This window comes from Penicillium coprophilum (assembly GCF_028826855.1).
Source record: "Penicillium coprophilum strain IBT 35676 chromosome Unknown utg000002l_segment0_segment1, whole genome shotgun sequence".
Lineage (NCBI taxonomy): Eukaryota > Fungi > Ascomycota > Eurotiomycetes > Eurotiales > Aspergillaceae > Penicillium > Penicillium coprophilum.
The window spans coordinates 5,627,415-5,655,402 of NW_026622722.1; the positions used below are offsets into that span (position 1 = coordinate 5,627,415).

Below are 27,988 nucleotides of genomic sequence, written 5' to 3' on the forward strand. Positions count from 1 at the left end.
CCCTTTTCCGGGCCTTTTCTTCTCTTCTCTGTCCCATCTTCCCTCTCTGGGCTTTCCTATCATTTCTGCTGTGACGACTAGATACCACTCGGTGCATTTGAGCGTCCCATGTCTACTTTCGATCTTTTTCTTTCTTTTCCTTTTTGTGATAAACACTTCTGAGCTGGATTTTCAATTTCAAACTATGTATCCTATTCTCCCAATCTCATTGAATACACCACTCGTGAAACCAGCCGTTCATCCCTTGTAGGTTACCCAAATAAAGCGTAGGATTTTCTCTGTTCGCAAGTGGCTTCGGGGTAGAGTTAGGGTAATATATATTCTTCATGCTCGTAAGTAAATAAGTCCCGTTCAAGCCATATTGCGGTACAAACTATCGAATATTACGGACAATGACAGGTTGTAGTTCGATCTTAAAGATCGATTATTGGAGGGTTATCTACCTCACACATTGGATGCGATTGAAAAGTATGTCAAATGGTATATGTATTTGGTTCATCTAATCTAGAATCTTACATTTATCATTGCGATTTGTTCAAGCTTTTTCCACTGCCGTCTTGAGGTATCCCAAGACCCTCTCGACAAGCCACTTCCGGGGCTCAGCTTGGTCATCATTACTCAAAGCATGAGAAGCATTAGGAATAACACCAGTGTGCTTCTCATCCCAAATTTGATATTTGCCGTCATGGTCGGTAGCCTTCTGCCACCTAGCCAGCATCTTGTCCTTATCAACCCAATCGGGAATTGATTGATCCTTCCCAGAGATCAACACCATGAGCTTGTGATTCAACAGGCCCCGCTCCTGAATCATACCAAAGGTAGTGCTAAGGTGCTCATCGCTCAGATCCGAGCTGAACAAATCATCCTCTCCAGGCGATTGGGGACTCTCGGGACTAACAAGACTTAAGAATCTCCGACAGCTAATCGGGGTATTGGCGGGATAAATCATTGAAGTCAAGTGAAGAGGAAGCATGGTATCATGTGGCTTTCCCTCAGCAACAGCCGCCTTCGCCAGCGCCTCCATCTCATCATATACAAGACGAGCCTTCTCAGGCGTCGTATCTCCAATTCCCCATTTCAAGACGCAGAAGATCGCCTCACGATCAGAAACAGGCGCTTGCATGATTGCACCGTCTAACACCGGGCGCGTAATATGTTCGATGCCAGCGTCGAAGGCTGGAATCTTTGTGTGTGGGTTTGATTGGGACAGGTAGTGCAGGACACACTGGCTGCCCGTGGAATGGCCCATCATCGCGATCTTGCCACCGCCGAATTTTTCAGCCTTGTAGCTTTTGATGTACTCCAGACATTGGGCGATCTCATTTGTATCACGGTCGAGATGCCCAACGCCCCATGATTGGTAGGAGGATGTGAGATTTAGTGTGAAGAGGGACCATTCTGAGTTTTGTAATGCGCGCGCAAGATCGGCCATGTAGGATGTTGTTGCGAGGCCATCGCCGAGTCCTCCTACGAAGAGGAGACTGTGCGGTTGGCGTACGGTGCTGGACGCATATTCGAATGCGACGAGGGTTTCGGTCTACACATTGCGCAATTAAGGGTTAGTTGCGATCCGGGTGTTATAATTGACAGCTATGGAGAAACGTACGTAGTGGTGCAGGATACCGGGAAGGCCTCCCTTAGGCCAGAACTTAGACATGTCGGTGAATGTGGGTGTTCGTGTGTGGTGGGGTAGTGCGTAGGTGTCAATTGAAGGGGAAAACTTTCTAGGAGCTAGAGGGCCTCTGGGATGGGGTCTTTTCTTTAATCGAACAATTTGCCGAGACCGGCTTTGTGTCTTTCCGCAATGACGGAAGACAAATTTGTCGGTTAACTGTGAACCGAATGACTCGATCCACAGGGTGAACTGTTTCAGGCCATCTTATCAATCTGATTAAACCGAGGCAAGCCGAAATATTAGGTAACAAGTCTCATATCCATGGGTTTGTGTAGTGCCAAGGTCAAAGAGAAAAGGGTAGGAAATTTGAGGAAATTATATGGATGTCTCGAATCAAGTATTTCAGTATACATACCCGTTCAGGTAATGCTATGTAACATAAAATACCTGTATGTTACAGAAAAGGTTTTGTACGGATGTTATCTTAACGGTAAATACGTACAACGATCAAAGTACTGTCTCGGCTAGTACTGCCAAGAATTACTGAAGCTTCGGGAAATAAAGATAGACCAATCAAACTCCGCCGTTGAGACAAAAGCTGTGGTTACAATGCAGGCTAGTTGGAGCTAGCTATTCTAGGTAAGATCAACAGATCTGATTAGATTCATTGGCTGGAAACAGGAGAATCTGATTAGATTAGCCCCCCTTGGAAAACTCTACATAATGTTGTGGGTGGGAGTAAATTCGTCAAGACCTGCATCTACATGCAAGACTTTTCTGAGATGCGCAGAAATTCTTGGCCACTCGGATTTATATTGAAGATCTTTGCCTGAAGAGGCTCGTTTCATGCATTGCGAAAACCAAGACCAAAGTATGTATGCAACGTTGCAGTCATTATCAGAGCATAGAAGCCATTTCGTGGCGTTTGGAAGAATCCATATAAATCCCTCTACAAGCGAGCCAAGAAATCAATCAAGGAACGTGCGTGCACAACAGAGTCTACAGAATGAGGCCTTTTTCTACTGCTTTTTTATTCTTACATGCTTGTTACGCCAGGACCCAAGTAGATATTATTATTTATTTCTATGGATACTTGCATTCGAATTAATATATTGTACACTATCGAGAAGTGTACACGACACATGCGTGTGCGTGCGATGCCAAAGGTGGGTCTCGGATTGATAAAATTATCACACTGTCTCCAGGGTTCCCTCGTCCCTCGCTTCTATCGGGGGTTTCCGCTTGAGACGCACAATCGTGGGTCCTCTGCTGACTTCCGAAACCTCGGCGAATACCTCTTTTTCAATTTGGAGTTTTGATGTGTTTTACAGAATAGGTTGGTCATGTTCATGCTGCTTTACAACATGTTCTTTTCATTTCTGTCTCGATGAGAAATGAACTAACTGAACCGGATGTCTTCATCCATTAAGCCGATCTTGGCGCAAATTTTCTTTATTTTTTGCATTTTTCCATCATTTTCTTTCATGTGGAGCCCGTGGAGATGTTACCATACAGTATTGTGTATAGCTTCGAGATCTGTAATCGCATACAGGTATGTGTTCAATTCAGGAAAGATGAAACGGCCACATGCTTCAAGTATCATTTGGCCTTTCAGAACGGGATAGTGTCGAATAATCCACCCCGCAATAGCCGATCTCGGTGATGATATGCAAAATACCTGGGTACAGTCATGATACTTCGGAACTTTCAAGCCTTGTGGAGCATGATGCAACAGAACCGCTAGTTGGCTATATAGTGACACACTTCCGTCAAGACCCAAAGGCTCCAAATTTAATAGCCAAGCTCCAATTCCTTCCTCACATCACCTTGAGGGTACTAAGACCAGCTGTGCTGGTCTGCCGTCATAATGGGCTTTATACCTCTTGAAGATGCCAATCTTCACAATGCGCCAAATGGAATTCAGAAAGTGCCGACAGGCGCGAATGGCGAATTCAGCTCATTTCACATGGCGCATCTTGCCTCTGAACAGATCACCACCCCGACCGGAATGAAGGAAGAGATCGTGCTGTTGTCCTGGCTCATGGTGCTATTGCGCAGCCGGGAAGACAGCCAAATATCATACGACTGGTCCCGCAAAGATTCCGCAAATGGCACCGAGCCCGAGTCGGTGAACAAACTACTCATGAATGAAGTAATGAAAGGATTACAAAGTAATGTGGGAGAAGTCGCATCTGCGATCTCTAGGAATATCAGTACGAGAGCGTCGAGTCCCGCATCGCTCCTTTTGAGCACCAGCTCTCTGTCGCAAACATCCGAAGAAGCAAAAGATGAAGTAAGTGAACAATCAATTCCCTAGCCACTCAAGCATAACTAAACATAATTGAAAAGGGGATACTTCATCTCGAAGTTCGCTTCAATAATGCCCACCTCGAGATCCGCCCATTGTGGCACACCGAGAACATGCTGCCATACACAGTGAATCATCATGTCGAGGCACTTGCCGACACTATCAGAATATGCCTCACAAATCCCGAAGCGACCATTGAACAGTGCCTTCGCCCGACTACAAGTGACCTGGACGACATATGGGGGTGGAACCACGCATTGCCTCCCACCTACAGCTTTTGCATGCAAGAGATGGTCGCCGAAAGAGCTTGTGAATACCCAAACAAAGTCGCCATTGATTCTTGGGATGGAAGCCTGACCTATAGCCAAATTGATCATTGGTCCACCTCTGTGGCGTGCTCGCTCAAAGAAATGGGCGTCGAGCTGCACGATGTCGTCCCTGTGTGCTTCGAGAAGTCCAGATGGACGATTGTTGCTGTACTCGGAGTAATGAAAGTAGGCGCAACCCTTGCGCTTATGGATCCAACTCTTCCCCTTGCCCGTCTTCAAAATATGGCGGTACAGGTCGGCGCAAAGTCGATGGTTTCGTCCCGCAAGCAACATGAGCTGTCTTTGACGATTATGCCAACTGGAAACCACTTTGTCGTTGAAGAAGATGCTTTCACGAACCCATCAAACTCCCCAGCAATCTTTGATTTACCCGTTGTGCCATCCTCCGCCCTTATGTACATCATCTTCACCTCTGGCAGCACTGGCACTCCAAAGGGAGTGAAGATTTCCCACGAAACCTACACGAGCAGTGCTATTCCTCGAGCGAAGGCAGTTGGGTACACCCCAGAGTCCAGGGTCCTTGATTTTGCATCCTACGCATTCGACGTCAGCATCGACAGTATGCTTTTAACGCTCGGAAACGGTGGCTGTCTTTGTATTCCATCCGACGAGGATCGACTGAATGATATCAACGAAGTTATCCGAAAAATGCGAATCAATTATGCAGGTCTGACCCCCTCAGTGGGCCGAATTTTGGACGCGGATGTCATCGCATCGCTCAGCGGTCTCGGTCTCGGAGGCGAAGCAGTCTCGGCAAGAGACGCCAACAACTGGGGCAAGGAAACCAGAATTATCATTGGATATGGTCCCTGCGAATGCACTATTGGATGCACAGTCAACGCTAGTGCTGCTACTGGCAGAGACTATCTTTCCATCGGCCCAGGTAACGGTGCAGCCATGTGGATTGCCAATCCGAATGATCACAACGAGCTTGTGCCAGTCGGCGCTGTAGGCGAGCTGCTTGTTGAGGGACCCATTGTCGGACAGGGCTACCTGAATGACCCCGAAAAGACTGCTGCTGCTTTCATTAATGATCCACCTTGGTTGGTCGCAGGCCATAAGGGTTACGCTGGTCGTCGGGGCCGTCTGTACAAGACTGGAGATCTTGGGAGATATGACCCAGATGGTCTTGGCGGTATCGTTTTCGTCGGACGAAAGGATACTCAAGTCAAGCTGCGTGGGCAGCGTGTCGAGTTGGGTGAAATCGAGAGTCAGCTCAAAGCTGTTCTGCCTTCAGAAGCCAATGTCATTGCTGAGGTCATTCACCCAAAGGATTATGGAGGCCAGGCAATGCTCGTAGCATTCGTTGCCTTCCAGCCAAAGGGCCATGGAAATACTGAGCTTGCCCTAGACAATATCTCAAGCGAGTTGAACAACATATTGACGAAGGCCAATGCGGACGTGGCGAAAACTCTGCCGCGATACATGGTGCCGACTACATATATTCCGGTAAATCTCATGCCAGTGTTAATTTCAGGCAAGACTGATCGCAAACAACTTCGAGCATTTGGTGCGACAGTTGATTTGCGGCAACTAGACCAAGGAGCCGCAAGCACCGCTTCTCGAGAACTGAACGAGCTTGAAAAACGCCTGCGACATGCCTGGGCTGAGACACTCAAACTCGAAGCAGAAGCCATTCGTCCCGACGACAACTTCTTTGCGCTGGGTGGTGACTCCTTGGCAGCGATGAGACTCGTATCCGTCTGCAGAGCGCAAAATCTCGATCTTTCGGTCATCAGCACTTTCGGAAACCCTACCCTATCGGCGATGGCCACTGTTGTTCAGCCGTGCACCTCTCTGGTACAGAACGAGATTCCGGCATTTTCTTTGATCTCCCAATCCGCGGAGAGCGCCCGCCTCGAAGCAGCCGAAGCTTGTGGAGTGGATCAAGAAAAGGTAGAAGATATCTACCTCTGCACACCCACACAGGAGTCATTGTTCACATTCTCTCTCAAATCCACAAAAGCGTACATTGCTCAGAGAGTCGCATGTATTCCGTCGCATATCAGCCTGGACGCTTGGAAGAAGGCCTGGGAAGATGTTGTTGCAGCAAGCCCTATCTTGCGATCTCGCCTGGCACCGCTCCAGGATCCAGGCCTTCAACAGATTGTTGTGAAGGAAGGAGTATCCTGGAGGTATTCCACTGACCTAGATCAATATCTCGAGAATGACCGAAACGAGAGGATGAACCTTGGTCAAAGTCTAGCTCGATACGGTCTTGTCAGCAATCCAAATGATGACAAGCGATATATGGTCTGGACTGTGCACCACGTTCTCTACGACGGATGGTCAGAGCCAATTGTTCTCAAGCAAGTTAGCGATGCCTTGCAGAACCAAAACCAATCCATCGAGATACAGACACAGATGCGGAACTTTGTTAAGTACGTACGCGATACAGACGAGACCGCCATGCATGACTTCTGGCGACGTGAGTTGAAGGGCGCTGTCGGGCCTCAGTTCCCCCGCCTGCCCTCTCGCGACTTCATGCCAACTCCCAATGGCCTGATCGAGCATCAGATTTCCCTCGAGACAGGTGCTGGATCACCCTTCACGATGGCTACATTGATCCGCGGTGCATGGGCCCTCGTCGCATCCCAATACACCGGAAGCGACGATGTTGTCTTTGGCGAGACACTCACTGGTCGTGATATCTCGCTGCCGGGTGTGGAGAGCATCGTCGGGCCGCTGATCGCAACAATCCCTATCCGCATTCAGGTCCGCCGATCCAGCTCAGTCGAGTCGTACTTGCAGATGGTACAGCAAACCATCTTGGCTCGTACACCTTACCAGCACATGGGTATGCAGAACATCCGAAAGGTCAGCCAAGATGCGCAATATGCATGCGAAGCTGGTACTGGTCTGGTCATCCAGCCTGACCCCGAATACGTGGGTAGCGATCTTGGATTTGAGCTTGGAGATGTTGTCCGTGAGGCGCTTCATTTCAACCCTTACCCGCTCATGGTGGCCTTTGGAATCCGCAAAGGTGGTCTCAGAGTTTGCGCCAGTTTCGACAGCAGCCTGATCGAGGGTTCACAGATGCAGCGGATCCTTGCTCAGTTGGAAACCGCTTGCGTGCAATTGTCCAAGGGTCTTGACAAGCGCATTGATGAGATTTCTTGCCTTCCCGAGACAGAAGTGGACCAAATATGGCAATGGAACCAGGCTCCTCCTCTTTCTGTGGACGAAACCTCTGGCAACCTTCGCGCTCATGCGAGCACCAAACAAGGATCCGTCTATCCTCGTGTTGTGGTTCCTTGGGTGTGTAATGCTCGCAATCCGGATTTGCTGTCGCCCATCGGCAGTGTTGGTGAGCTTTGGCTTGAGGGAGCTTGCCTCTCTGGGGAAGCAATCGAGTCCCCTTCATGGCTCGTGGCCGGCAGCTCTGGTTGCGCTGGCCGAGCAGGAAAAGTGCAGCCCACGGGCGACATGGTCCTGCTTCAGGATGATGGAAGCCTAGTATTTGTCGGTCGCAAGGAGAATGTCGTACCCCTTCAAGGGCATGCAGTGGATATTGCAGACCTTGAATCACACTTTGAGAAACACCTGCCATCAGCAACTCGCGCCGCTGCATCTGTGTTCCAGCCGTTGAGAGAGGGCACTCAAAAAGTGACTGAGCAAGAGCTTGCTATCTTCATCGAAAGCCAGCCCTCGCAGGAAGACAACGTCAGAGTCATGCCGGCAAGATACGAGATGGTTGGCGAGCAGATGACAATCTGCGATACTATTTCTGTTACACTTGCTGTATCATTGAAGAAGCTTGACAAATTCATCCGAGACTCACTGCCGTCTTACATGGCCCCCTCTGCGTACATTGTGGTTGACAAGTTGCCCGTTGGACTGGAGCAACTCGATCACACTTCCCTCAACAAATTGGCATCGAAGATCCCTCAAAGCGTTCTCGAACAACTTCGTGGGGGCTTCAAAGAAGCATGGACTAAGGGCTTGGCACAGACAAACCTATCACCGACAGAGAAGATCCTGCAATCCGCTTGGGCGAATATCCTCCGATTGAGCCCAGAGCAAATTGACGTCGACGATAACTTCTTCCGCCTTGGAGGTGACTCTGTCTTGGCAATGAAATTGGTGTCAAGTCTTCGCACACAAGGACACAGCTTGTCAGTGGCGGATATCTTCCAACACATGCGTCTTGGCGATGCAGCCAAGGTGCTGAAGGTGGACCAAGCGAAGGAAAACGCCACGCCATACAAACCTTTCTCTGCGCTGAGCAATCTGGATGTCAAGATGTTCTTGTCTTCAGCTGTTCGGCCCAAGCTTGCCAACTCAGGCTGGCCCATCGAGGATGTGTCTCCGGTCACGGATTCACAAGCGCTCGATATCAGAGGAACCATTGGAGCGCCACGCACTTCTATCCAATACACCATGCTGTACTTCGATCAAAATATCAATCAGGAGCAATTGCTACGCGCCTGCAATAATCTGGTCAAGACCCACGATATTCTGCGCACTGTCTTCATCGAGCATGAATCGTCCTTCCTTCAAGTTGTCCTTCAAGACGCACATGTCCCTATAGTCATGCACCAGACCGACAAGGATATTGAACAGTACGTCACCGAGCTCTGCACAGTAGACATCGAGTCAAACTTCGAGCTTGGATCACCATTCCTGAAGATCTTCCATGTCCAGGGAACCGACGGAAAGCACTGTCTTGTGCTAGGTCTTTCGCACGCCCAGTATGATGGTGTCTCCCTCCCTAGACTGCTCCAAGACTTGGAGACCCTGTATGCCGGAGGTAAGGTTGTGGACTTTGAGCCATTCGCCTCGTACATGGCACGAGTTTCCGATGGACGCCTGCAAACCCAGGCAGTAAACTACTGGGGCGACCTGCTCAAGGACTCGACCCTGTCTGTACTCTATGGAGCCTCGACCCAGCCCACAGACAAAGCCATCTTCCATGAGAAGGCGGTTGAAGAATTCCAGTCCATCCCAGAGATCACGACGGCGAACGTGCTCACCGCAGCCTGGGCACTGGTACTCGCCCGTCGCTTGGGTAAACCGGATGTGACATTCGGATCAGTGACTTCAGGCCGAACGATCGACCTAGCAAACGTGGAGAACGTCATGGGTCCATGCTACCAACTCACTCCTGTCAGAGTGAAGTTCGAGTCTCAGTGGACGGCGATGGATCTGTTGCGCTTTGTACAGAAGCAGAGTGCCGAGTCTGCAGCGCACGATTTCCTCGGGTTCGAGAAGATCTCGAAGCAGTGCGCGCAGTGGTCACCAGAGGCACGATCCTTTGACTCGATTGTCCACCATCAAGACTGGGATGATTTCGATGATATGCCATTCGCTGGATCCTCCTGCAAGGTTGATATTTCAAACCCACATGGCGATGCTGCTTATCCCCTGAAGGCTGTCTCATTTGTGCGCGGTGGAAAGATGCATGTTGGATTTGTTGGGAGTGAAAGGGATGCGATGTTTGTGGATGCCACTCTTGATGAGTTGGCTGCTGCTGTTCAGGAATTGTCGGGCTGTCGCTCTGAGCCCTTGGTAATCGATGCCTGAATATGTTGAATGAGATATGATGTTTTGTAAAGCAGATAGATTGATGATATTGTTTTGGTTATTATCTATTTCGGAACATCCCAACGTATGGTCTTTCTACAATTACATATCGATGGCTTTCTTAGACTCATAATTCCACTTGCTACTTCTCATATTGTATGTGTATTAATTTGTAATGTTTTCATATTGGTTACGCTGAAAGGATTCACTTCTGCACAAGCCAATTTACGGACATGAGATGACTTTTTGAAAAAATGAGAAATAGGTATATATTAAAGAACTAAAATTTGAATCGGATATATAATATTTTTCAAGTCGCCACTGTTTGATGCATGACATTTGCCCGGTAGCTGTCGGACCGCTCAAGCAATTCGTCATGAGATCCCGAATCAGTGCACACACCACCGTCGATCAAGAAAATCATATCGGCTTTTCGGATAGTGTGAAGACGATGGGCAATAGCGATGACAGTGATTCCCCGGGCAGCCTTCTCCAGACCATCCTGCAAAAGCTTTTCGGATTCAGCATCCAAGGCACTAGTCGATTCATCAAGAATGAGAAGCTTGGGTTTGCGAACGAGCGCACGAGCGATAGACAATCTCTGCTTCTGGCCTCCAGAGAATTGGTTACCACTCGGTCCACAGAGGGTCTGGTAGCCTTGCGGCAATGCCATGATGACATCGTGGATGTTTGCGAGCTTGCAAGCCTCTTGGATTTCTTCAAGTGTCACATTGTGGCCAGGACGGGCACCAAGACCAACATTGAACTCAATGCTTCCCTCGAAGAGAACGCTTTCTTGGGGTACCAGGGAGATCCAGTCACGGAATGAGACATCTGAGGTCTTGGTCACGTCGACACCGTCGATCACGATATAACCAGATTCGGGTGTGTACAGGCGTTCGACCAAGGAGATGATGGTAGATTTACCGGCACCACTGGGTCCAACTAGAGCACAGAACTTGCCGGGGCGAATATCAATATTCAAGCCCTTCAGCACCTTCATATCCGGCCGGGCAGGGTAGCAGAAGTGGACATCGCGGAGCTGCACACTTGAGGCCATGCTGCCAGAGTTGTAGGTGGGTTTCTCGTGGACTGCCTCAACATCGTTGTTGTCGGATAGTGTAAGTCGGGCATCCATCTTGTCTTTGCCGATTTCGATCAAGCCAAGAATTCTGGACATTGCCGACCGCGCAGCAGAGAGTTCGGGCGCGAGTGCGAACATCTGACTCCAAAGCAAGGCACTGACCAAAAGAGAGAATACAACAATCAGGAATTGGGTCTGAGTGGAGTTGCCGTTGACAATCTGCTTGGAACCCCACCAGTATGCCAGTGCATTCACCATGTTACCTAAGAAGTAGGTCATGGCTTGCCATAAACTTGCCTGCACGGTAACCATGAATGTCTCCTTGCGAGGCCCCTTCAGGGATCGTCGGTAGGTTTGAAGAGTGTTTTCTTCAAGGGAAAGAGAAGCGATTGTCTTGATGGAGGTAACTGCTTCCACACCGATGTCGACAGACTTGGTGTAGGCGTTCTCGTGACGCTCTTCGAATTTGCCGAGAATCATCAGTTCCATGAGACCAGCCCCCAGTAGAAGGGGGACAAGGGCTAGGCAAACCAAGGCAATTCTCCATGCAATAATGTGAGTCAGGATTATGGCAGCGACAAGATTAACGGAAATCGAGAACAGAGTACCAATGACAGATCCGCTCATACCGGCAAGCGCATTACCGTCTCTGGTGATATAGGACAGAAGGAGGGCAGGAGATCGACCCTTAGATTGATGCCACTGGAGATCTTGTTCGAACAATGACCGGAATGACAAGACTCGCACTTTGTAGACGATCTTCTCAGAGACGAGGCCAAATCCTCCCCAGCTGATGATGTTTGCAAAGAACTCAATGATTGCAAGAACGAAGAACATCAGACCGTAGAAGTTACCCCGGTCGCTGATACTGGATGCACTATGGCAAGGGTTCAAACTTCCGACTGTGTTTCCGAAAATGACAGCTTCACCAGAGAAGGCTCCGCCGACCATGCTGGAACCGAAAAGAGCAGCAAAAATAATGAGCAAATGGGGCTTAAGAGCCGGTGCATAACCCTTGCAAAGTTCCCACACCGATTTGACCGGGGTCTCAAGCTCTTCCTCTTCTTCCTCGGAGTCGCCGGCTGGTGCTTCGGTGGTTGAGATACGGGCTTCCTTTATGGGTTGAGGATCATTTGATAGGCTGACTTTCTCGTTTTCGACGTCAGTAATAGAGGTAGCGTCGGACTTGCTGACGCTCTCGATGCTGGAAGTAGTCTCAGTCTTGTTGGATGCGGATGCTGCTCCCAGAGTCTGCAATTTGACCAACTCAGAGTAAGGTCCATTCTGAGCCATCAACTCTGAATGACTTCCCTCCTCCAAGATATCTCCCTTGTGCATACAGACAATCTTATCTGCATTTGTGATTGTTGACAGGCGATGAGCAATCGTGATGACAGTTCGACCGGTTGAGATGTTGTTGATAGCCCGCTGAATACGCTGCTCACTGCGTGAATCCAGAGCAGCTGTGGCTTCGTCCAAAATGAGAACCGCGGGGTCCTTGACAAGAGCGCGAGCAAGAGAGACTCGCTGCTTTTGACCACCGCTGATGAGTCGACCGCTAGAGCCAACCAATGTGGCGTACCCATACTGCAATGCTTCGATAAATCCATCTGCATCGGCAAGTGCAGCAGCATGACGGGCCAATTGGACGATTTCGACGATTTCTGGGCCTCGCTTCTCTGCTGCCGCCATGAGATCCTGACCATCCCTGACTTCGGCGGCGAGGTCACTGAGGTCGGTTCCAAGAAGTGCCGTCTTCAGGTGTGCGTGGGCCGGTTTGCTTGAATTCATCAAGCCGTGTGCAATGTTCTCTAAAAGAGAGCGGTCGAGAAGGGAAGGCTCCTGCTGCACAAGACTGAGGAATCCTCTCAGGTCACGGGTATTGATATCACGGAGACTCTGGCCATCAAAAGTGATTTCACCTTCAGTGGCATCATATAAGCGGATAACCAAACCTGCAATGGTGGACTTTCCGCTTCCAGAGAGACCAACAATAGCTGTATGCTTCTTGGGAGCAATGGAGAGATTGATCTTGTTAAGAACAGTGATCTCGGGCCTGGAGGGATAAATGAAAGAGACGTCCTTGAATTCGAATCCACCCTCGGCCTGGGTGAGGCGAATACCCGCATCAGAGTGTCCATCAATCAATGATTCACGCTCAATATCATCACGCAGCTTGTGGTAACAAGCAACAGCCTGTGTAAACAAGTGGATGAAAGGTGCAACTTGGCTCAGAAGCAGGGTAGCTGTTGTTTATGTTAGTGAGATATTCTATAGTAAGATGTGAAATAAACTGACCTTCAACCAAGACAAAAATAACAGTGAAAACAGATCCGACAGTGGCACCAGCTGAATCTGTGCGTACTGATTCGGCGATCTGCTTACTTCCTTGCCAGAATGCAAGGCCGTTCGCACCATACGCGACGAAATACAAGACACCGGCTTGGATACCAGTGGCATTGGCTTTTTTCAATCCTTCGGTTTCCGAGTCTTTCAGTGCCTTGGAGAACTTTTTCTCCAGACGACCGTTTGCACCAAAGGCGTGCACCACAACAATGTTGTTAAGCGCTTCGGAAGCAATTGACGCGGCGGAAGCAGCATAATCCGACATGCGCCCGGTGTATTTCTCAATGTAATAACTTCCAACAAATGACATGATGAAGTATGCGGGGATCAAGGAAAGCAGCATGGCGGCAAGAATGGAGTCTTTGATAAATGCAACAACGTATGCGGTGACGAAAAACGAGAAACTCGAGATACAGATTCCAACTTTCTCAGCTGTGCCGGAGCGAATTGTTTGGATATCGGTGTTGAGTCGAGAGGCAACTTCTCCGGCAGGCAAGTTATCAAAGAAAGAGGGTTCTTGTCGGAGCAGGTTCTGGAGATATTTTTCGCGGAGTCGCTGCGCCAGGCGCGCACCGGTCATGGTCCAGCATAGCAGGTGCAGGTAAATCAAAACGAATTGAGCAATTCCGAGGTATACAATCAATAGAATTTTGCTGTTCATGTCTGACTGATCGGTGGAGTCCCCTGAGGAGTTAGCTGATTCCTCACAGCTCACTGCGTTGAAATCATCGATCAGTTGGCCGAATATGATACCAATGATGGGAAAGGGGACACCCGATCCAATTGCCGACACCAGGCCAACAAAAAGGGTTCCTAATTCCAGCCGCGAGGGATTGGCAGCCACAAGCAGCTTGGGGTAGCCTGCAAGGTTGCCGAAACCCATGGTGACTTGAAAATGGCTTTCAACACTGGGATTGTCGTTTGAGTGTTGAAGAAGCTAAGTTCTCGCAAGCGATCAATTTATCACGTTGTTAGCTTGACAGTGGCGTCACCATGAAAATTGCATCCACTCCTTAGCGTGAATCCATTCGGTGAAGCGACCTTAGGTGTGGGTTGCGACAAAGACCCGAAGAAAGAGATGTATCCCAAATGTGAAGATGGATATTTCTAGGGGGATTCCGGATGTTAAACATGCCGAGCTAATTTTTCAATCAGCCGACATCGGTTTTGACAGTTGGATCCGAATATGCAACCCACCACGGCATGAAGAATTTCAATTATACGGAGTTATCAGATCAAAGTGGAGCCTGTGTACCGAGGTTCCCCACTACCATCCATACTTGTATGGTCAAGGGATTACAGCTGTATTATAGATGCCATTTCGATACGCGTGTATTTCGCATCTATAAAAGATACGCTGTGTATTTAAAAATGTGGAAATTTCAGACGCTTTGCTGTTTGTTAGTTGTGTGGTGGAGAAGGTTATGGAAAGTTCGGATGAATCGTCTCCAAACCCTCCCCTAGCTACCTAGCAGGTAGTCCGTATATAAATTTTGTCCAACTGATCACGATTATGTTTTGATCTTTCGAGGCATTGTGTACATACACCGGTTGATACCTTGCATATTTAATCTGTAAGAATGATATTTTGTAGGGATACGGAGCAGTATTGACATTATTACATAAAATATACAAAAACAGCAAAGACAAGTGGGACCCGTCACAACATGCAATTTTTTTTAAAAAAAACCCCTCCTGAAAGATTATCTGATTGATTTGGGCAAAGTGGAGTAGACAACGTGTTACTGCCCCAACAAGGAAGCTGGAGGTGGAACAACACGAGCTACCCCCACTTGTCTCGGGATGATGACGGCAAATGAAGAAAAAAAAAAGACCTCGGAAATATGTCGTGAATTTTCGTACATTGTAGCTTTTGTAGATCCAAGTCAAGCCGTGGGTAGGAAGTGAAGAAAGGTCAAACCAATTTACATTTACAGCTTGGCATTCCATGCAGCGCGATCGGCAGATTCTAAAGGTCGCTCGCGTCCGTCCCAGAATAGAGGACACAATTGGAACCACTTTTCGCGACTGCAAATAGAGTGCACCGATCGCTTGTGCCCGAGATCGACGTACTTGCCGATTGTGAGTCCCTGCGCGTTCTCGTAGGACAGAATGGTCGCGCCGGTGGCCTTGGGCTCACCGACAGCATTGGCGGTCCGGGGATCGTCCAAGAAGACATAATGAATGCAGCTCGAGTACCAGGCATTCACGCGGTGTGCACCTCGGAAACTGGCATCGCCGACGAGAGAGTGACGGCCGCGATCATAGTCTCCAGCATCGTAGTGGGCGCCGTAATGATCCTCCTATAGGCAAGGTGTTAGTATTGCCTGATTAAAGCGCGATGGAGTCGAGGAATTTACCTTTGACCAGTACAACTCATAGTACGAGAAACGGGTATCATCGAAGCATCCAAACAAGCACAATACGTGAGGATCAAAGTGCAGTTTGCGTAGATACTCGGTATGCTGTTCAATGGTTCCAGTCTCATTCCAGCCTGCGGCAACACGCGGGTCATTTTGCCATTTGTTAAACAGCTGGACGTGCTCCGAGTTTTCCCAGTCAACAACCTCGAGTGAGAAGTGCTCGTTGATCTCTGGGATGTAACGACTGTAGACAATCGATCCGGGGTGCGGCTTGGGGCGGCGAGTTGGGTGACGGGTATATACAGGCTCCTCGGGGAACTTGTTTGTGATTTGGTAGTTCTCTGGCATGACGGGATACTGAGACAAAGGTTCTCGCATAGGACCATCTGTGCCATCTCCCACCACCCAGATGGGACGAGGGCCCATTGGAGAAGCAGCACCTTGCCAGAAGGCGCTTCGAAGGATCAGCAAATCGTCAAATTGCAGAGCCTTGTTGTCTCTGTCCCGCAGGTTCTTCGGGTGGTTGATTGCCAACCCGGTGGTAAGAAGCTCATTTCGGATGACGTCTTGCCCTGCGCCGGACAGAGTCAGTCTGAAATATTCAATTGTTGGGTGTCCGAGGTAAATAGCGTGAACCACGTTCCAAATTTGACCCAAAGAAGGAGCGCTGTTCCCTGACCACTCGAAGACGGTCTGGGGACTGCGACGCGCACGACCCCAGGGAGTGTTATCCGAAATAGGTGGCTGTTCAGCCTTGGGAATGAACGTCAGGTCAAGCCATGAAAGCGAGTCTGAGTGTAGCTGTTCAGGCAAAGACCGGCCTTTTGCAGGCTGTTCATCAAGTGCCAAGTTGCGCTTAGCCGGTGTTGATCCAGCGACAGTGTTCACACGATATGTGGTCAGATAAGGGTGTGGTAACTTGACCAAAGGATACTGGTGTGATTTTGAGGCCATTGTTGTTGATTCCTCGATAGTCGAGGGAAGGATCAAGAATTAAGAAGGAATTGGAGTTTTGGGGTTTAAAAAAAAGAGAGCTCTCCGCCCTGCGCAATCAGATTATATGTAGGTGACACCTCGACAGGCCAAGGATGATCACTCAAGGAGATAGTAACCGAGGCCGAATCCTTTCTAAATTTTATTTCGGAGAGGATAAATGAGCCGGAATTGATCGCCCTATGGGGCTGTTATTTTCAAGTCTTTACAACTGTACAATATTTGTACGGAGATAATACCGATGTCGCATTATGGAGTTAACTCCCGAGGTTCCGTGGGAGCTATCTGCGACCGAGCTCCCAATGACAATACATAATCCCCTACGCCGACCCAAGAGAAATATCAAGTCAAAGCCTAAAGCTGAATTAGTCACAATCTTGTGCATATTTTGCTTCACAATTCATCATGTCTTTACGATCAGGTCCCTTGAATCATGAGAATTTCTATATCTCTTTTCCACATGAGCGGGTTGTCCAGGTCACAATCAATAGACCGGACAAGCTAAACTGCATCGACAAAGCTACAAGTCGGGAAATTGCCAAGATCTGGGAGCTGTTTGACGAAGATGAAAGCTTATGGGTTGCCATAATCACTGGTGTTGGGCGAGCCTTCTGTACAGGGGCTGATCTAGGAGGTGGGTTTCTTCTCTGTGGTGACGCAACATATCGAAGAAAAAGACTGACCGAGATGAGTAGAATGGAACGCAATGAACAAGGCTGGCGTGGTCAATGACATGTCCGCACCTGGCCTGGCCGGGTTGCCTCGCCGGACCGGCAAGAAACCCATCATCGCCGCCGTAAACGGCATCTGCATGGGTGGAGGCTTTGAGATGGTGGCAAATTGCGATCTTATCTTAGCCTCATCCTCCGCCATTTTCTCCCTTCCGGAAGTGAAACGAGGCATCGTGCCAGTAGCCGGATGTTTACCGCGATTGACCCGCACCATTGGGCTGCAACGCACCATGGATCTCGTGCTTACTGGCAGGAACGTGAGCGCCACAACGCTACATGACTGGGGTCTCATCAGTCAAGTGGTGGATTCACCGGCCGATGTTGTCCGAGCAGCAGTCGAAGTTGCGGAAGTCATGTGCAAAAACAGCCCCGATTCCCTTATTGTTGGCCGTTTGGGTGTTCGGATGAGCTGGGAAGCTGGCAGTGTGGAGGATACTGTATCAGATCTAGCGGATCAGTGGTATCCTCGGTTGGTTGGGGGTCCTAACTTTGCCGAAGGCATCCAGGCATTTGTGGAGAAACGACCACCAAGCTGGAAGAATTCGAAGCTGTGAGGAAAAAAGCAAAGGCTCCACTCACACTACTCTGTAATCAGATTGGGTGGCGCAATTAGTTTCCACTATCATATGGCGTGCCATGGTTACTAGTGGGGCCTGTACTTATCTGATTGACGGTAAGGTGAGGTAATTAACCTTGGAGTATTTCAAGGTTCTTTTGTTTATTTTTCTTTTCTGGTCAAAAGCTTGGGTCGAAGACAGACGTGAAATCAGGTACCAAGTGTGCATCAAAACATGAAGGCAAACGATTGAGAATGTTTTTTTACCTGAAGAAGTCTGCTAATCTAGACATTCCAACCAATTTTAGGAATCCTAATCGTGCGTTTCATCGAAATCTCTTAATACATATATTACATACCGCTAATACCCATTAAGTATAGACTTGTGTTGGCAGGATGCATCCACGTGGATCTGAGCGTAGCGCGTTTGATACCATAACTTTTACTCAAAACCACACCTTATCCAACCAGAAGTAGTAACCCTACCCCGTACATACTTCTTCTTATATCTTTTTCCGGCTCTTGCCGCGGCGAGATAAGTTCCATCATCAGCGCCAAGCTATGCCAAGCTCGTCTCACATATTAATTACCTCAACAGGAAGCCTCCACGAGCTGCTGGAAGCCAGAAGTGGTTCCATCCCCGGTTGAGATTCCCTTCGCCGCATCTCTCCGGTGTAAAAACCATCATCCAGACAATCTGATTAGATTCTGCTTTCGGAATGTCCCATCCTAGTTGACGCCTCAAGTGGGGTGACCACACATGGCCTGTGCAAAAAGCCCTATGGAGGAAAGGAAGAAAAAAAACATCCGTTACTTGATATCCTAGCGAATGAGCGCTGAGACATCGCCAAGACTTTTCCTACTGGTTCATTTCTCATAGTGTGGCGTATATTGGTCTTCCAAGAGTGTACCAAGCTGCCGAGTTCGGGTGTGTTTTTTTATGTGCTGGATCTGGAGCACCAATAACCAGAGATTATATTTACTATAAGGGCAAGGGGTTCCCTAGGGTTCTGTTGTCTTTTTTTCTTCTTCGAGTACCTCCAATTTAATTTTCATATCCAGATCAACGACATGGGCGTTTCCAGATTCCGATCCGCCTTCCGGCGGTCATCGACTCAGGAGTCTGTTACTCAAGTCGCTATGAGCACTGATGGCGAAAAAAAGACTGAACTGCCCACCGAAACTGTTGCTGTAGCCAATGCGGACAACCCTGAAGTTCCCACCGAAGGTACACAGCAGGGTGTTAAAGATCTCGAGGCCGTGACTTTGAGCTGGACGAAGACCATGCTCATTGCGGTCTTTGGAAAGTAAGCTCTTATCCTTTTACCTGACAGGCGATTCGCCAATCCAAACGAGTTTTTCAACTAATGTGAATCTTCCCACAGCATCTGGTTCTTGTACTTCGTCAATGCTATGCAATCCACGATTAGCTACAGTTTGCTCGGATACGTTACCAGTGCCTTCGAAAGCCACTCCCTATTGAATGTCATTTACATTGTCGCAGATGCAATGACGGCCGCAGTGTACATCCCCACTGCCAAGGTTATGGATGTTTGGGGCCGTGCAGAAGGTTTCCTGGCCATGACCGTTTTTGCTACTCTCGGTCTGATCCTTATGGCTTCGTGCAACAACCTTCCTACATTCTGCGCTGCCTATGTATTCTACAGCATTGGATTTGGAGGTATGACATACTGCGTGGATGTTATCACCGCCGACATTTCCAAGCTCAAGAATCGAGGTTTGGCTTACGCTTTCACCTCTTCGCCATACATCATCACAGCATTCGCTGGCCCCAAGGCTGCTGAGGGCTTCTACGAAGATATTAGCTGGCGGTGGGCCTTCGGCGCATTCTCCATCATCTTCCCCATTGTTGCGTCCCCTCTTTACTTCATCTTGAAGAGCAACCTTAAGAAGGCCCATCGGAACGGTCTTGCAGTCAGGGAGCGCAGTGGCCGGACCCTCCTCCAAAGCATTTGGTTCTATATCAAGGAGTTCGATTGTAAGTGAACAACTTCTAAAGGATTTGACCTTTCGAAATACTAACTTACTTAGTGTTTGGTGTTTTGGTGTTCTCTATCGGCCTTACAATCTTCCTCCTCCCATTCAGCATTTCGACTTACGCTCCCAACGGCTGGGCGTCAGGCTACATCATTGCCATGATCGTGCTCGGATTTGTTATGCTTGCCGTCTTCCTCGTCTGGGAGTTCCGCTTTGCTCCTACACCAATGTTCAACTTCAGTCTGTTGACTGATCGCACTATCATTGGTGCATGCTTGCTCGATGCGACATACCAGCTCTCTTACTACTGCTGGAACAACTACTATACATCCTTTTTGCAGGTAGTCAACGACCTCAGCATCTCTGAGGCCGGGTACGTTAGCAACACCTTCGACGTGGTCTCCGGTTTCCTTTTACTCGGAGTCGGCTTCGCCATTCGCAGGACTGGTCGCTTCAAGTGGACTCTCTACATTGCGGTCCCGCTGTACATCTTTGCTCAGGGATTGATGATCTACTTCCGCCGCCCCAACCAATCTGTCGGTTATCTTGTCATGTGTCAGATTTTTATCTCCATTGGTGGATCTGTCTTCATTATTGTTGAGCAGCTTGCTATCTTGGCTGCCGCTGACCACCAGCACGTTGCAACTGTCCTTGCTCTGCTGAATGTCGTTGGTACTGTTGGAAATGCTGCTGGTTCTACTATTTGCGCTGCAATCTGGACCAACACATTCTACAAAGCCCTTGCGACGAGGCTTCCACAGTCTGCGCTTGCGAACCTCGATACTATTTACGAGAGCCTTGACGAGCAGTTGAAGTATCCGGTCGGCTCCATGGCGAGACTGGCTATTCAAGAAGCATACGCCTATTCTCAGACAAGAATGCTTGCCGTTGGTACTGGTCTCATGGGTCTGTGCATCATCTGGACCCTCATGATCCGAAATATCGACCTGAGGCAAGTTGCCCAGGTCCGAGGTACTGTCTTCTAAGGTGTTTGCCCTTTGGGAAAACCTTTGACAACGATGCTGTTGATGTTTCATTTCCTTATATCCAAAAAACGACTAGCTACCTCCAGGGAGTCGATTGACTTCCTTCTTTGTACCTTATTATCTAATTATATCCACATGACGATCTGAGTTCAGAATGTCATGACTATTCGAACTGACGTTTCTGTCCTTGTAATTTGTAGAGCTTTGAGCTATTTCAATAGCGTACCAAAGTTATATGACTGTACAACTAGCTTTATTATGCCAATCATACAATCTCCACATCAAACGTTTATACTCTCGACTTTGTACGCCAAGACCAGGAACGCCGAGTTTTCAGCGACCAGCAGCTCGCTTGCTGTTTGTTTCCGTTTACCGGGAGAACAGCGGTATGGTATGTAATAATGTAATATGGTACGCATTACTTGAGGTAAATTACAGGAATATACCGCTAGTAAGTGTGTAATCTATGTATGAAATAGTGTGTACTATATACACACTAAAAGTATGTACCATGTACTCCGTACTCCGTATTGTCTCCATAAATGAATTATATGGGAAGCAATACATACATACATGTATATACCTCCTACCTCTACAGTTTACAAAGCCTGGTGCCATTCGAACCCGCCAGGTCCACGTAAGACTAGAGCCCATCCACTCTAAGGTGGAACCAAGGCCAAAAGGATCTGATAACCTTTTTTCCCAGGACCCCCTTGGCTGCTTTTGCCCGACGCCCGAGAAATCCCCCTTTCCTTTCGGCTCAAATTGGTCATATAATACATTGCTGAAGACCTAGATCCACAGTGTTTCATTTAACAAAGCAATGGCAGTCAGGCAGCCAAACACAGAGTGATCTCCAGGGAACATTCCCCCCTATGGAAAAACAAGCCGAGTTTCTACCATGTTGCTGGGTGGATATGGTCGCGTGCCCAGGCGTAGTCGGATGCTCCCCTGGTCTAGTTTTCTTGGAAAGGGTCCGAATGCTACCGAATCTGATAATTTGTCTGATCATCTGATTAGATTGGGCTCTTGGGCTCTTTTAGCGCACTGCGGCGTTTTTATCTGATCCGAGGGCCTTCGGTGGATAACAAGACACGACCCGCTAAACCGCAGCCCATGGTCCCCGGTGGATATCCGTGTTCGGCGGCTTCATCTCAAGATTCATTACGTACTTCGAAAGCAGTAACCTGGTAGCATGGTCTCGACTGCTTGGCAGAAAGAATAATGCCCTGCTGAATGACTCCGCGAATGATTCTTGTCCCTGGTTTGAAATTTGTTGAACACCAGGTAGCGCTCGATTGATTTCCTAGTTTGGTGGGAGTCAGCATGGTTTGTTCTTCGTTTCGGTATCACATGCATAGACAGATCACGACGACAAAAGCAGTACAGCATAGAGAAGAACATTGTAGAGCAAGATGTTTGTATATCCAGGTGTAGATCTTGCGGTATAGTATTCATCCTCAGGACAAACACAACAGCTCCCAATCCTCCATCCCAGCTTCCCTTGTATGTTTCTCCGATCTTATAGGGGTGCATTGATGAAAGTCATCCGGCGATTACTCTACTGTTGATATATCTTTCCCTTTGCGTTGTCTGTCAACCATCAATGAACGTGATCCTTGGACATGGTTGTCACACGTGACCTCAAAGCCCTCAAATATTAACCTCATCGTTGGCGGGAAAGCGCCGACGTATATATCCAGCCATCATAGCATGCCATGAGACAACATCCTAGATTTCTCAAGAAAGGTGAATATGCATTCAGCGCAAATTGCTAGCGTAGCTTCGAAAGTTGTAGTGTCCGATATTCTGGTATGGACCTGGTGCAAAACAAAGTAAAAGGTCTCATCACTCTACTATGTTTGCTCCACATAGTGCAAGCCTTGCAAGGCTATATGGGCTTGTCAGACTCTGAGATACGCTACCTAATCTTTGCAATCTACCTACACTGATCCTGACCGACTTATTTCGAAGAGAACCGTGCTGGCATTTGATCAAACTATTCCCGATACCTTGAATTGACCGCCCGTACTTAAGACCTTCCCCCGCCATGCTTACTTGCCGCATACGCAGAACATCTGGGTTGTTTCCAATGTTTCGGTCTGGGGAGAGCGATGTGAATCCATGGCCGAGCAATCAAGCTCACGCTATGGTGAGGAATACAGTGTGTCCCGCATGCTGTTACCACCTACGGTAAGATCTCGATAGACAGAGTATTCATCAAAAAGGACAGATGATAGAATTAGCTCAGTTAGGTCTCATGCCTGAACTGGAATCCAACGCAAATCGAAGCAAAAGCGAGACTGAAACATTAAATTGCTGGACTAGAGCAAAACTACACTGTGACAAATAGACTTGGTATAGAATGGCATGGGAAGCTTGATGAATAGAACTCCCATGTCTAAGAACAGGGAGTCCTTGCAATTAGTGACCAAAAAACAGCCATTCTATAGTGCAGATATCCATTGTTATTCATGAAATCATAAATTTTCCATTTTGGTATCTATGTCATAATATGCAAACGTACCGATCCATTATATACGTGTAGCAATTCTATCAGCCATTCTTCCAGGTACAAAGAATGCTTACTGCTTATCGGGGAAGCCAAAGTTGACACCGAACGGCGGGTAGACAAAGCGCTGGAGCTTACCCTCGGCCTGAAGGCCATCGCTGTACTTGCGAAGGGTAGCCATGTCCTCTGCATCCAAGTGAATCAAGTCGGCACGGTTGGCCTCGATGCGGGCAGGGGTGACGGACTTGGCCAAGACCGAAGAGCCACGGGCGACTAGGATAACCGGTTAGTACGCTGTATCTGGTCTAGGGTGTGGAACCTCGAGGAATACTCACTGTGCCAGCTGAGCAAAACAGTAGCTGGAGTAACTCCGCGCTTCTCAGCGACGGCCACGATGGGCTCAGCAGTAAACAGCGGGCTTCCGGTGCTGCCCAGTGGGCTATAAGCGGTGATGTGAATGCCAGCCTTGTTGCAGAAGTCGACAATCTCCTGTTGGGGAAGCAAGGGGTGGTTCTCGATTTGGTTGGCAGCGGGGACAATGGTTGCCTGGGGTAGGAGTTCCTCGAGGTACTTGACACTGTAGTTGGAAACACCAATGGCCTTGACCTTGCCGGTGCCGACGAGCTTCTCCATACTCTTCCAAGTAGTGACATGAGAGTGGCTGTGGGTAATGTCCCGCGAGCCATCAGCAAGCTTGGGGAAGATGTTATGGTTACCTGCGGTTGAAGTGGTCAGCATCTCGAATCTACTTAGTTGATAAAACTCAACTCACCCTTGGGGTTCATTGCCAGGGGCCAGTGCATCAGATAAAGGTCGACATAGTCTAGCCCAAGGTCTTTCAGACTCTGCTCGAGGCCCTCTTCAACCCGAGCGTGGTAGGAGCACCATAGCTTGGTGGTCACGAATAGGTCCTCGCGCTTGACAATGCCGCCGTCAATGGCCTCCTTGATACCCTGGCCGACTTCGTTCTCATTGCCGTAGCAAAGAGCGGCATCTATATGACGGTAGCCAACCTTGATAGCGTGGAAAACGGCGCGCGCAACCTCGCCGGGCTGGGATTGCCATGTTCCCAGACCGAGTGCGGGGATCTCGGCGCCAGTGTTAAGCTTGAAACGGGTATCGCAGGCAGCCATTGTGAATGTATAGGGTATCAAGAGATTATTTACAATATAGAACAAGGAATATGAACAGAATGAAGTTCAAATATAAAGAAAGATAAACCTTTCTCGGGGGAATTTTACTAATCAATAGAACCCCCACGCGGGGCTATTCCCTTCATGGCCAAGGACGTCGGCCTTTTTTCCATCAATCACTAGGAACTTCTAATCTTCTGGAATTTTCGATTGTTCCGATGTACGATGGAATAGTCTTGGAGCTCTATGCCATTATCACTCAAGAAAAAAAACATCCTTGATAACCGCCAGACCAATACCCAGATCCAAATCAGCAGATCAGCGGAAACCGTCTTCCAGTTCGAAGAATTTCTCCCCACTTGACATCACAGCCACTCCACATAGTCAGCTTGGGGTCGTGGGGTCGCTATGGCTGCCAATCATCATCTTTCTTTTGGAGAGCAACCCAGATACTCATCGGCGCGGAAGCCAGAATCCGTGATGTTTCACGATTTTTCATCCCGCATACACAATACATCGATATGATGGCAAATCAGGCAAATGGAACTGGGGAGAGTCCTCACACAACCGCTGACGTCGGAAATCTACACGCGATATTCTCTGGAGCCTCGATCCTATATATACACTGGACATCCTGAAGTCAAGTCCTGTGCCGACTCCAGACCTTTTTACGATTTGATAACTGCAATCTCATTTGTCAAACTTTAAGCCTCAATTTTATATCTCATAGAAACCAAGGGACTCTATTCCTCTCATACAGTCGAAATGGCACCAGTCGCCATCTCCCCACAGGCCTCTCCTGTCTTCAAGAAGCGTGATGGCCAGGCACTCGAAGAAATGTCAGACGCCATTGACGAAGTGAATGTTCTCAAAGACATGAAGAAGCGCGAGGCTGAAAAGAAAGAGGCCAAAGAGAAGGGTCTATATGAAGAGTCTGAATTCGACAAGGAGAAAGACAAGGCCAATTTCCGCCAGTACGAAGACGCCAGCGACCGAGTCAAGAACTTCTACAAGGAACAGCACACCAAGCAGACCGTTGCATACAACCTCAAGGCTCGCCATGACTTCCATAGCAAGACGCGCGCCGAGATGACCGTCTGGGAAGCCATGGAGAAACTCAACACCCTGATCGACGAGTCAGACCCCGATACCAGCCTCTCTCAGATCGAGCACCTATTGCAATCCGCCGAGGCTATTCGTCGCGACGGCAAGCCCCGCTGGATGCAGCTGACTGGTCTAATCCACGATCTGGGCAAGCTCCTCTTTTTCTTTGACGCCGAAGGCCAATGGGATGTTGTCGGCGACACTTTCCCCGTCGGCTGTGCCTTCGATGAGAAAATCGTTTACGGCCGCGACTCGTTCCGTGACAATGAAGATTTCGGCCACAAAATTTATGACACCAAGTTCGGTATCTACACACCCGGCTGTGGTCTCGATAAGGTCATGCTCTCCTGGGGCCACGATGAGTATCTCTATCACCTCGCCAAAGAGCAGTCGACTCTTCCCGATGAGGCGCTCGCCATGATCCGCTATCACTCTTTCTATCCTTGGCACAGCGCTGGTGCATACCACGAGCTGATGAATGACCACGACCGTGATATGCTGCGTGCTGTCAGGGCTTTCAATCCGTATGACTTGTACAGCAAGAGTGATGGAATTCCTAGTGTTGAGGAGTTGAAGGTATGTTTTGCTCCCGCTATTTTTGAACCTAAGGCTGACTTGTTTCTTTCTAGCCGTACTACATGGAGCTCATCAACGAGTACTTCCCCACCAAGGTTCTGAAGTGGTAGATGTCTGCGAATTGCTCTTGCGTCTTCATTTCACACATACCATTTCACGATTCCCCTTTTTTACCATCTCAGTTCCATGAAAATAGCCACGATATATGCGATTCCATTTATTAGCGTTAGAATCCTACTTTTTTAACCTTGGATCCACTCCAGGCAATCGAATCTAGAAATTAGGGTAGATAGAGACGAACGTAACTATCCCTTCAATGCACTGTTTATACATCAGAAATTCAAGAGTATGCTAGAGTGAAAAATGGTATCAAATGTCACTAACACGCTACGCTACTGTTCACAGGATGGCCTACACCTGCATGCGTAGAATGAAATCAGATATCTCCCCTTCGATGTTGCGATATGTAGAGTTAGATAAGTCCTACTACTTTGAAGTAAATGCAAGAATGGATCCATATTGAAATCATGTTGAAGTCGTATATCGTATTATTTTTGAAAGGGTATATACAAAAACCCAAGATACATCGCACATTATTCACAGACGAGCCAACTCCGACCGGTTCCCATTCTCATCGAAGAAAATCTTCTTCTGCGTGATCATCGACTCCTGCAGCGCAGCACCGATCCTTACAGCCTTAACAGCATTGTTAAGATCAATAGGCAAGGCAGTATCATCAATGCAAGCAGCCGTGAACTCATTAGCCTCGGTGACAAACGCATACTCAAAGCGATCATAGTAGGTCTGTGGGATCTCCCTCCTCACCCCCGACTCATCATAGATATTAACATGATTAAGCGCCGGCTGGGTATTGACAGCCAGTTTTCCCTTCGTTCCAATGATCTCCGTAACATCTTCCTGGCCGGCGGCCATCATGCGGGAAGCATAGAAGAAGGCCATACGGCCATCGTAGAACTCGACTAAACCAACGGCGTTGTCGCGGTCGTTGTGTTTGCGCAGGTCGGGCTCCACGGCTGTGATGCCTACAGCCGACACGGACTTCACTTTACACTCGTCGCCGAAGAACCAGAGTGTCAGGTCGATGTCGTGGATGGAGCAGTCGACAAAGATCCCGCCGGAGAACTCTGCGTACGCGACGAAGAACCCGCTCGGGTCGAGTTTGTCGCAGGTTTGGCTGCGGAGTACTGACGCAGTGCCGATTGCTCCTGACTGCATCTTCTGGTATGCATCTCGATAGGACTTGTCGAAGCGTCGGGAGAAACCGCACATCACTTTGAGGTGGGGCTTTTTGGCTGCTGCATCGATGACGGATTGGGACTGTATAAAAGGTGAATTGTCAGTCATTGGTTCCCATATTTGTTTCTTTGTATTTGGTACACGAAACTACTTGGCGGTGAGATTGATTCAAACTGCGACCAACTTACCACTTCAACGCTTGTAGAGATAGGTTTTTCGCAGAGGACGTGCTTGTCGGCTTCAATTGCTTTGATTGCCTGCTCGGCATGTACTGCAGTTGCCGATGCAACCACCACGGCAACCAAACCTTCATGCTTGAGCATGTCGTCGTAATTCTGGTACAGGCGTACACCAAATGGTTCGAGGTGAGTCTTGGCCCATTCGAGCTCAACGGGGTCAGGGGAACTAGCAGCCACAAGCTCAGCTCGGGGAGTACGCTCCAGGAAGTTCAGGGCATGGCGCTTGCCCATACGGCCTAAACCAGCACAACCGATCTTCAATCTTTGGGCAGTCATTGTGTAGAAGTATAGGCCAAGAAGATCCCGCAGATGAAGAATGTCAAGAATATCAAGAA

The 27,988-nt window shown here is 48.6% G+C and overlaps 9 protein-coding genes across 9 annotated transcripts; 4 read left to right on the forward strand and 5 right to left on the reverse strand.

Moving 5' to 3' along the window:
• Positions 1-535: 535 nt before the first annotated feature.
• On the reverse strand, positions 536-1,657 carry sidJ (putative siderophore biosynthesis lipase/esterase; the record flags this gene model as incomplete). The annotated part of the gene is made up of 2 exons (XM_056675339.1): positions 536-1,537; positions 1,607-1,657. 2 exons carry the CDS (start codon positions 1,655-1,657, stop codon positions 536-538), a joined length of 1,053 nt encoding a protein of 350 aa, XP_056535864.1.
• Positions 1,658-3,482: 1,825 nt separating this feature from the next.
• Positions 3,483-9,775, forward strand: sidD (nonribosomal peptide synthase SidD; the record flags this gene model as incomplete). The annotated part of the gene is made up of 2 exons (XM_056675340.1): positions 3,483-3,908; positions 3,965-9,775. The coding sequence occupies 2 exons, from the start codon at positions 3,483-3,485 to the stop codon at positions 9,773-9,775; spliced, it is 6,237 nt and encodes a 2,078-aa protein (XP_056535865.1).
• A 310-nt stretch (positions 9,776-10,085) lies between these two features.
• N7500_004195 (ABC transporter ATP-binding protein) lies at positions 10,086-14,088 on the reverse strand (the record flags this gene model as incomplete). Its single annotated transcript, XM_056675341.1, has 2 exons — positions 10,086-13,105; positions 13,158-14,088. The coding sequence occupies 2 exons, from the start codon at positions 14,086-14,088 to the stop codon at positions 10,086-10,088; spliced, it is 3,951 nt and encodes a 1,316-aa protein (XP_056535866.1).
• Positions 14,089-15,136: 1,048 nt separating this feature from the next.
• Positions 15,137-16,522, reverse strand: N7500_004196 (GNAT family N-acetyltransferase; the record flags this gene model as incomplete). The annotated part of the gene is made up of 2 exons (XM_056675342.1): positions 15,137-15,508; positions 15,566-16,522. The coding sequence occupies 2 exons, from the start codon at positions 16,520-16,522 to the stop codon at positions 15,137-15,139; spliced, it is 1,329 nt and encodes a 442-aa protein (XP_056535867.1).
• Positions 16,523-16,966: 444 nt separating this feature from the next.
• sidH (enoyl-CoA hydratase/isomerase family protein) lies at positions 16,967-17,846 on the forward strand (the record flags this gene model as incomplete). The annotated part of the gene is made up of 2 exons (XM_056675343.1): positions 16,967-17,195; positions 17,257-17,846. 2 exons carry the CDS (start codon positions 16,967-16,969, stop codon positions 17,844-17,846), a joined length of 819 nt encoding a protein of 272 aa, XP_056535868.1.
• Positions 17,847-18,919: 1,073 nt separating this feature from the next.
• Positions 18,920-20,832, forward strand: mirD (putative MFS siderophore iron transporter; the record flags this gene model as incomplete). Its single annotated transcript, XM_056675344.1, has 3 exons — positions 18,920-19,155; positions 19,234-19,847; positions 19,901-20,832. The coding sequence occupies 3 exons, from the start codon at positions 18,920-18,922 to the stop codon at positions 20,830-20,832; spliced, it is 1,782 nt and encodes a 593-aa protein (XP_056535869.1).
• Positions 20,833-23,417: 2,585 nt separating this feature from the next.
• On the reverse strand, positions 23,418-24,477 carry N7500_004199 (putative glycerol dehydrogenase; the record flags this gene model as incomplete). The annotated part of the gene is made up of 3 exons (XM_056675345.1): positions 23,418-23,617; positions 23,680-24,060; positions 24,117-24,477. The coding sequence occupies 3 exons, from the start codon at positions 24,475-24,477 to the stop codon at positions 23,418-23,420; spliced, it is 942 nt and encodes a 313-aa protein (XP_056535870.1).
• A 765-nt stretch (positions 24,478-25,242) lies between these two features.
• N7500_004200 (inositol oxygenase) lies at positions 25,243-26,267 on the forward strand (the record flags this gene model as incomplete). Its single annotated transcript, XM_056675346.1, has 2 exons — positions 25,243-26,157; positions 26,211-26,267. The coding sequence occupies 2 exons, from the start codon at positions 25,243-25,245 to the stop codon at positions 26,265-26,267; spliced, it is 972 nt and encodes a 323-aa protein (XP_056535871.1).
• A 487-nt stretch (positions 26,268-26,754) lies between these two features.
• Positions 26,755-27,929, reverse strand: N7500_004201 (putative NAD binding Rossmann fold oxidoreductase; the record flags this gene model as incomplete). Its single annotated transcript, XM_056675347.1, has 2 exons — positions 26,755-27,495; positions 27,603-27,929. The coding sequence occupies 2 exons, from the start codon at positions 27,927-27,929 to the stop codon at positions 26,755-26,757; spliced, it is 1,068 nt and encodes a 355-aa protein (XP_056535872.1).
• Between the last annotated feature and the right edge of the window lie 59 nt (positions 27,930-27,988).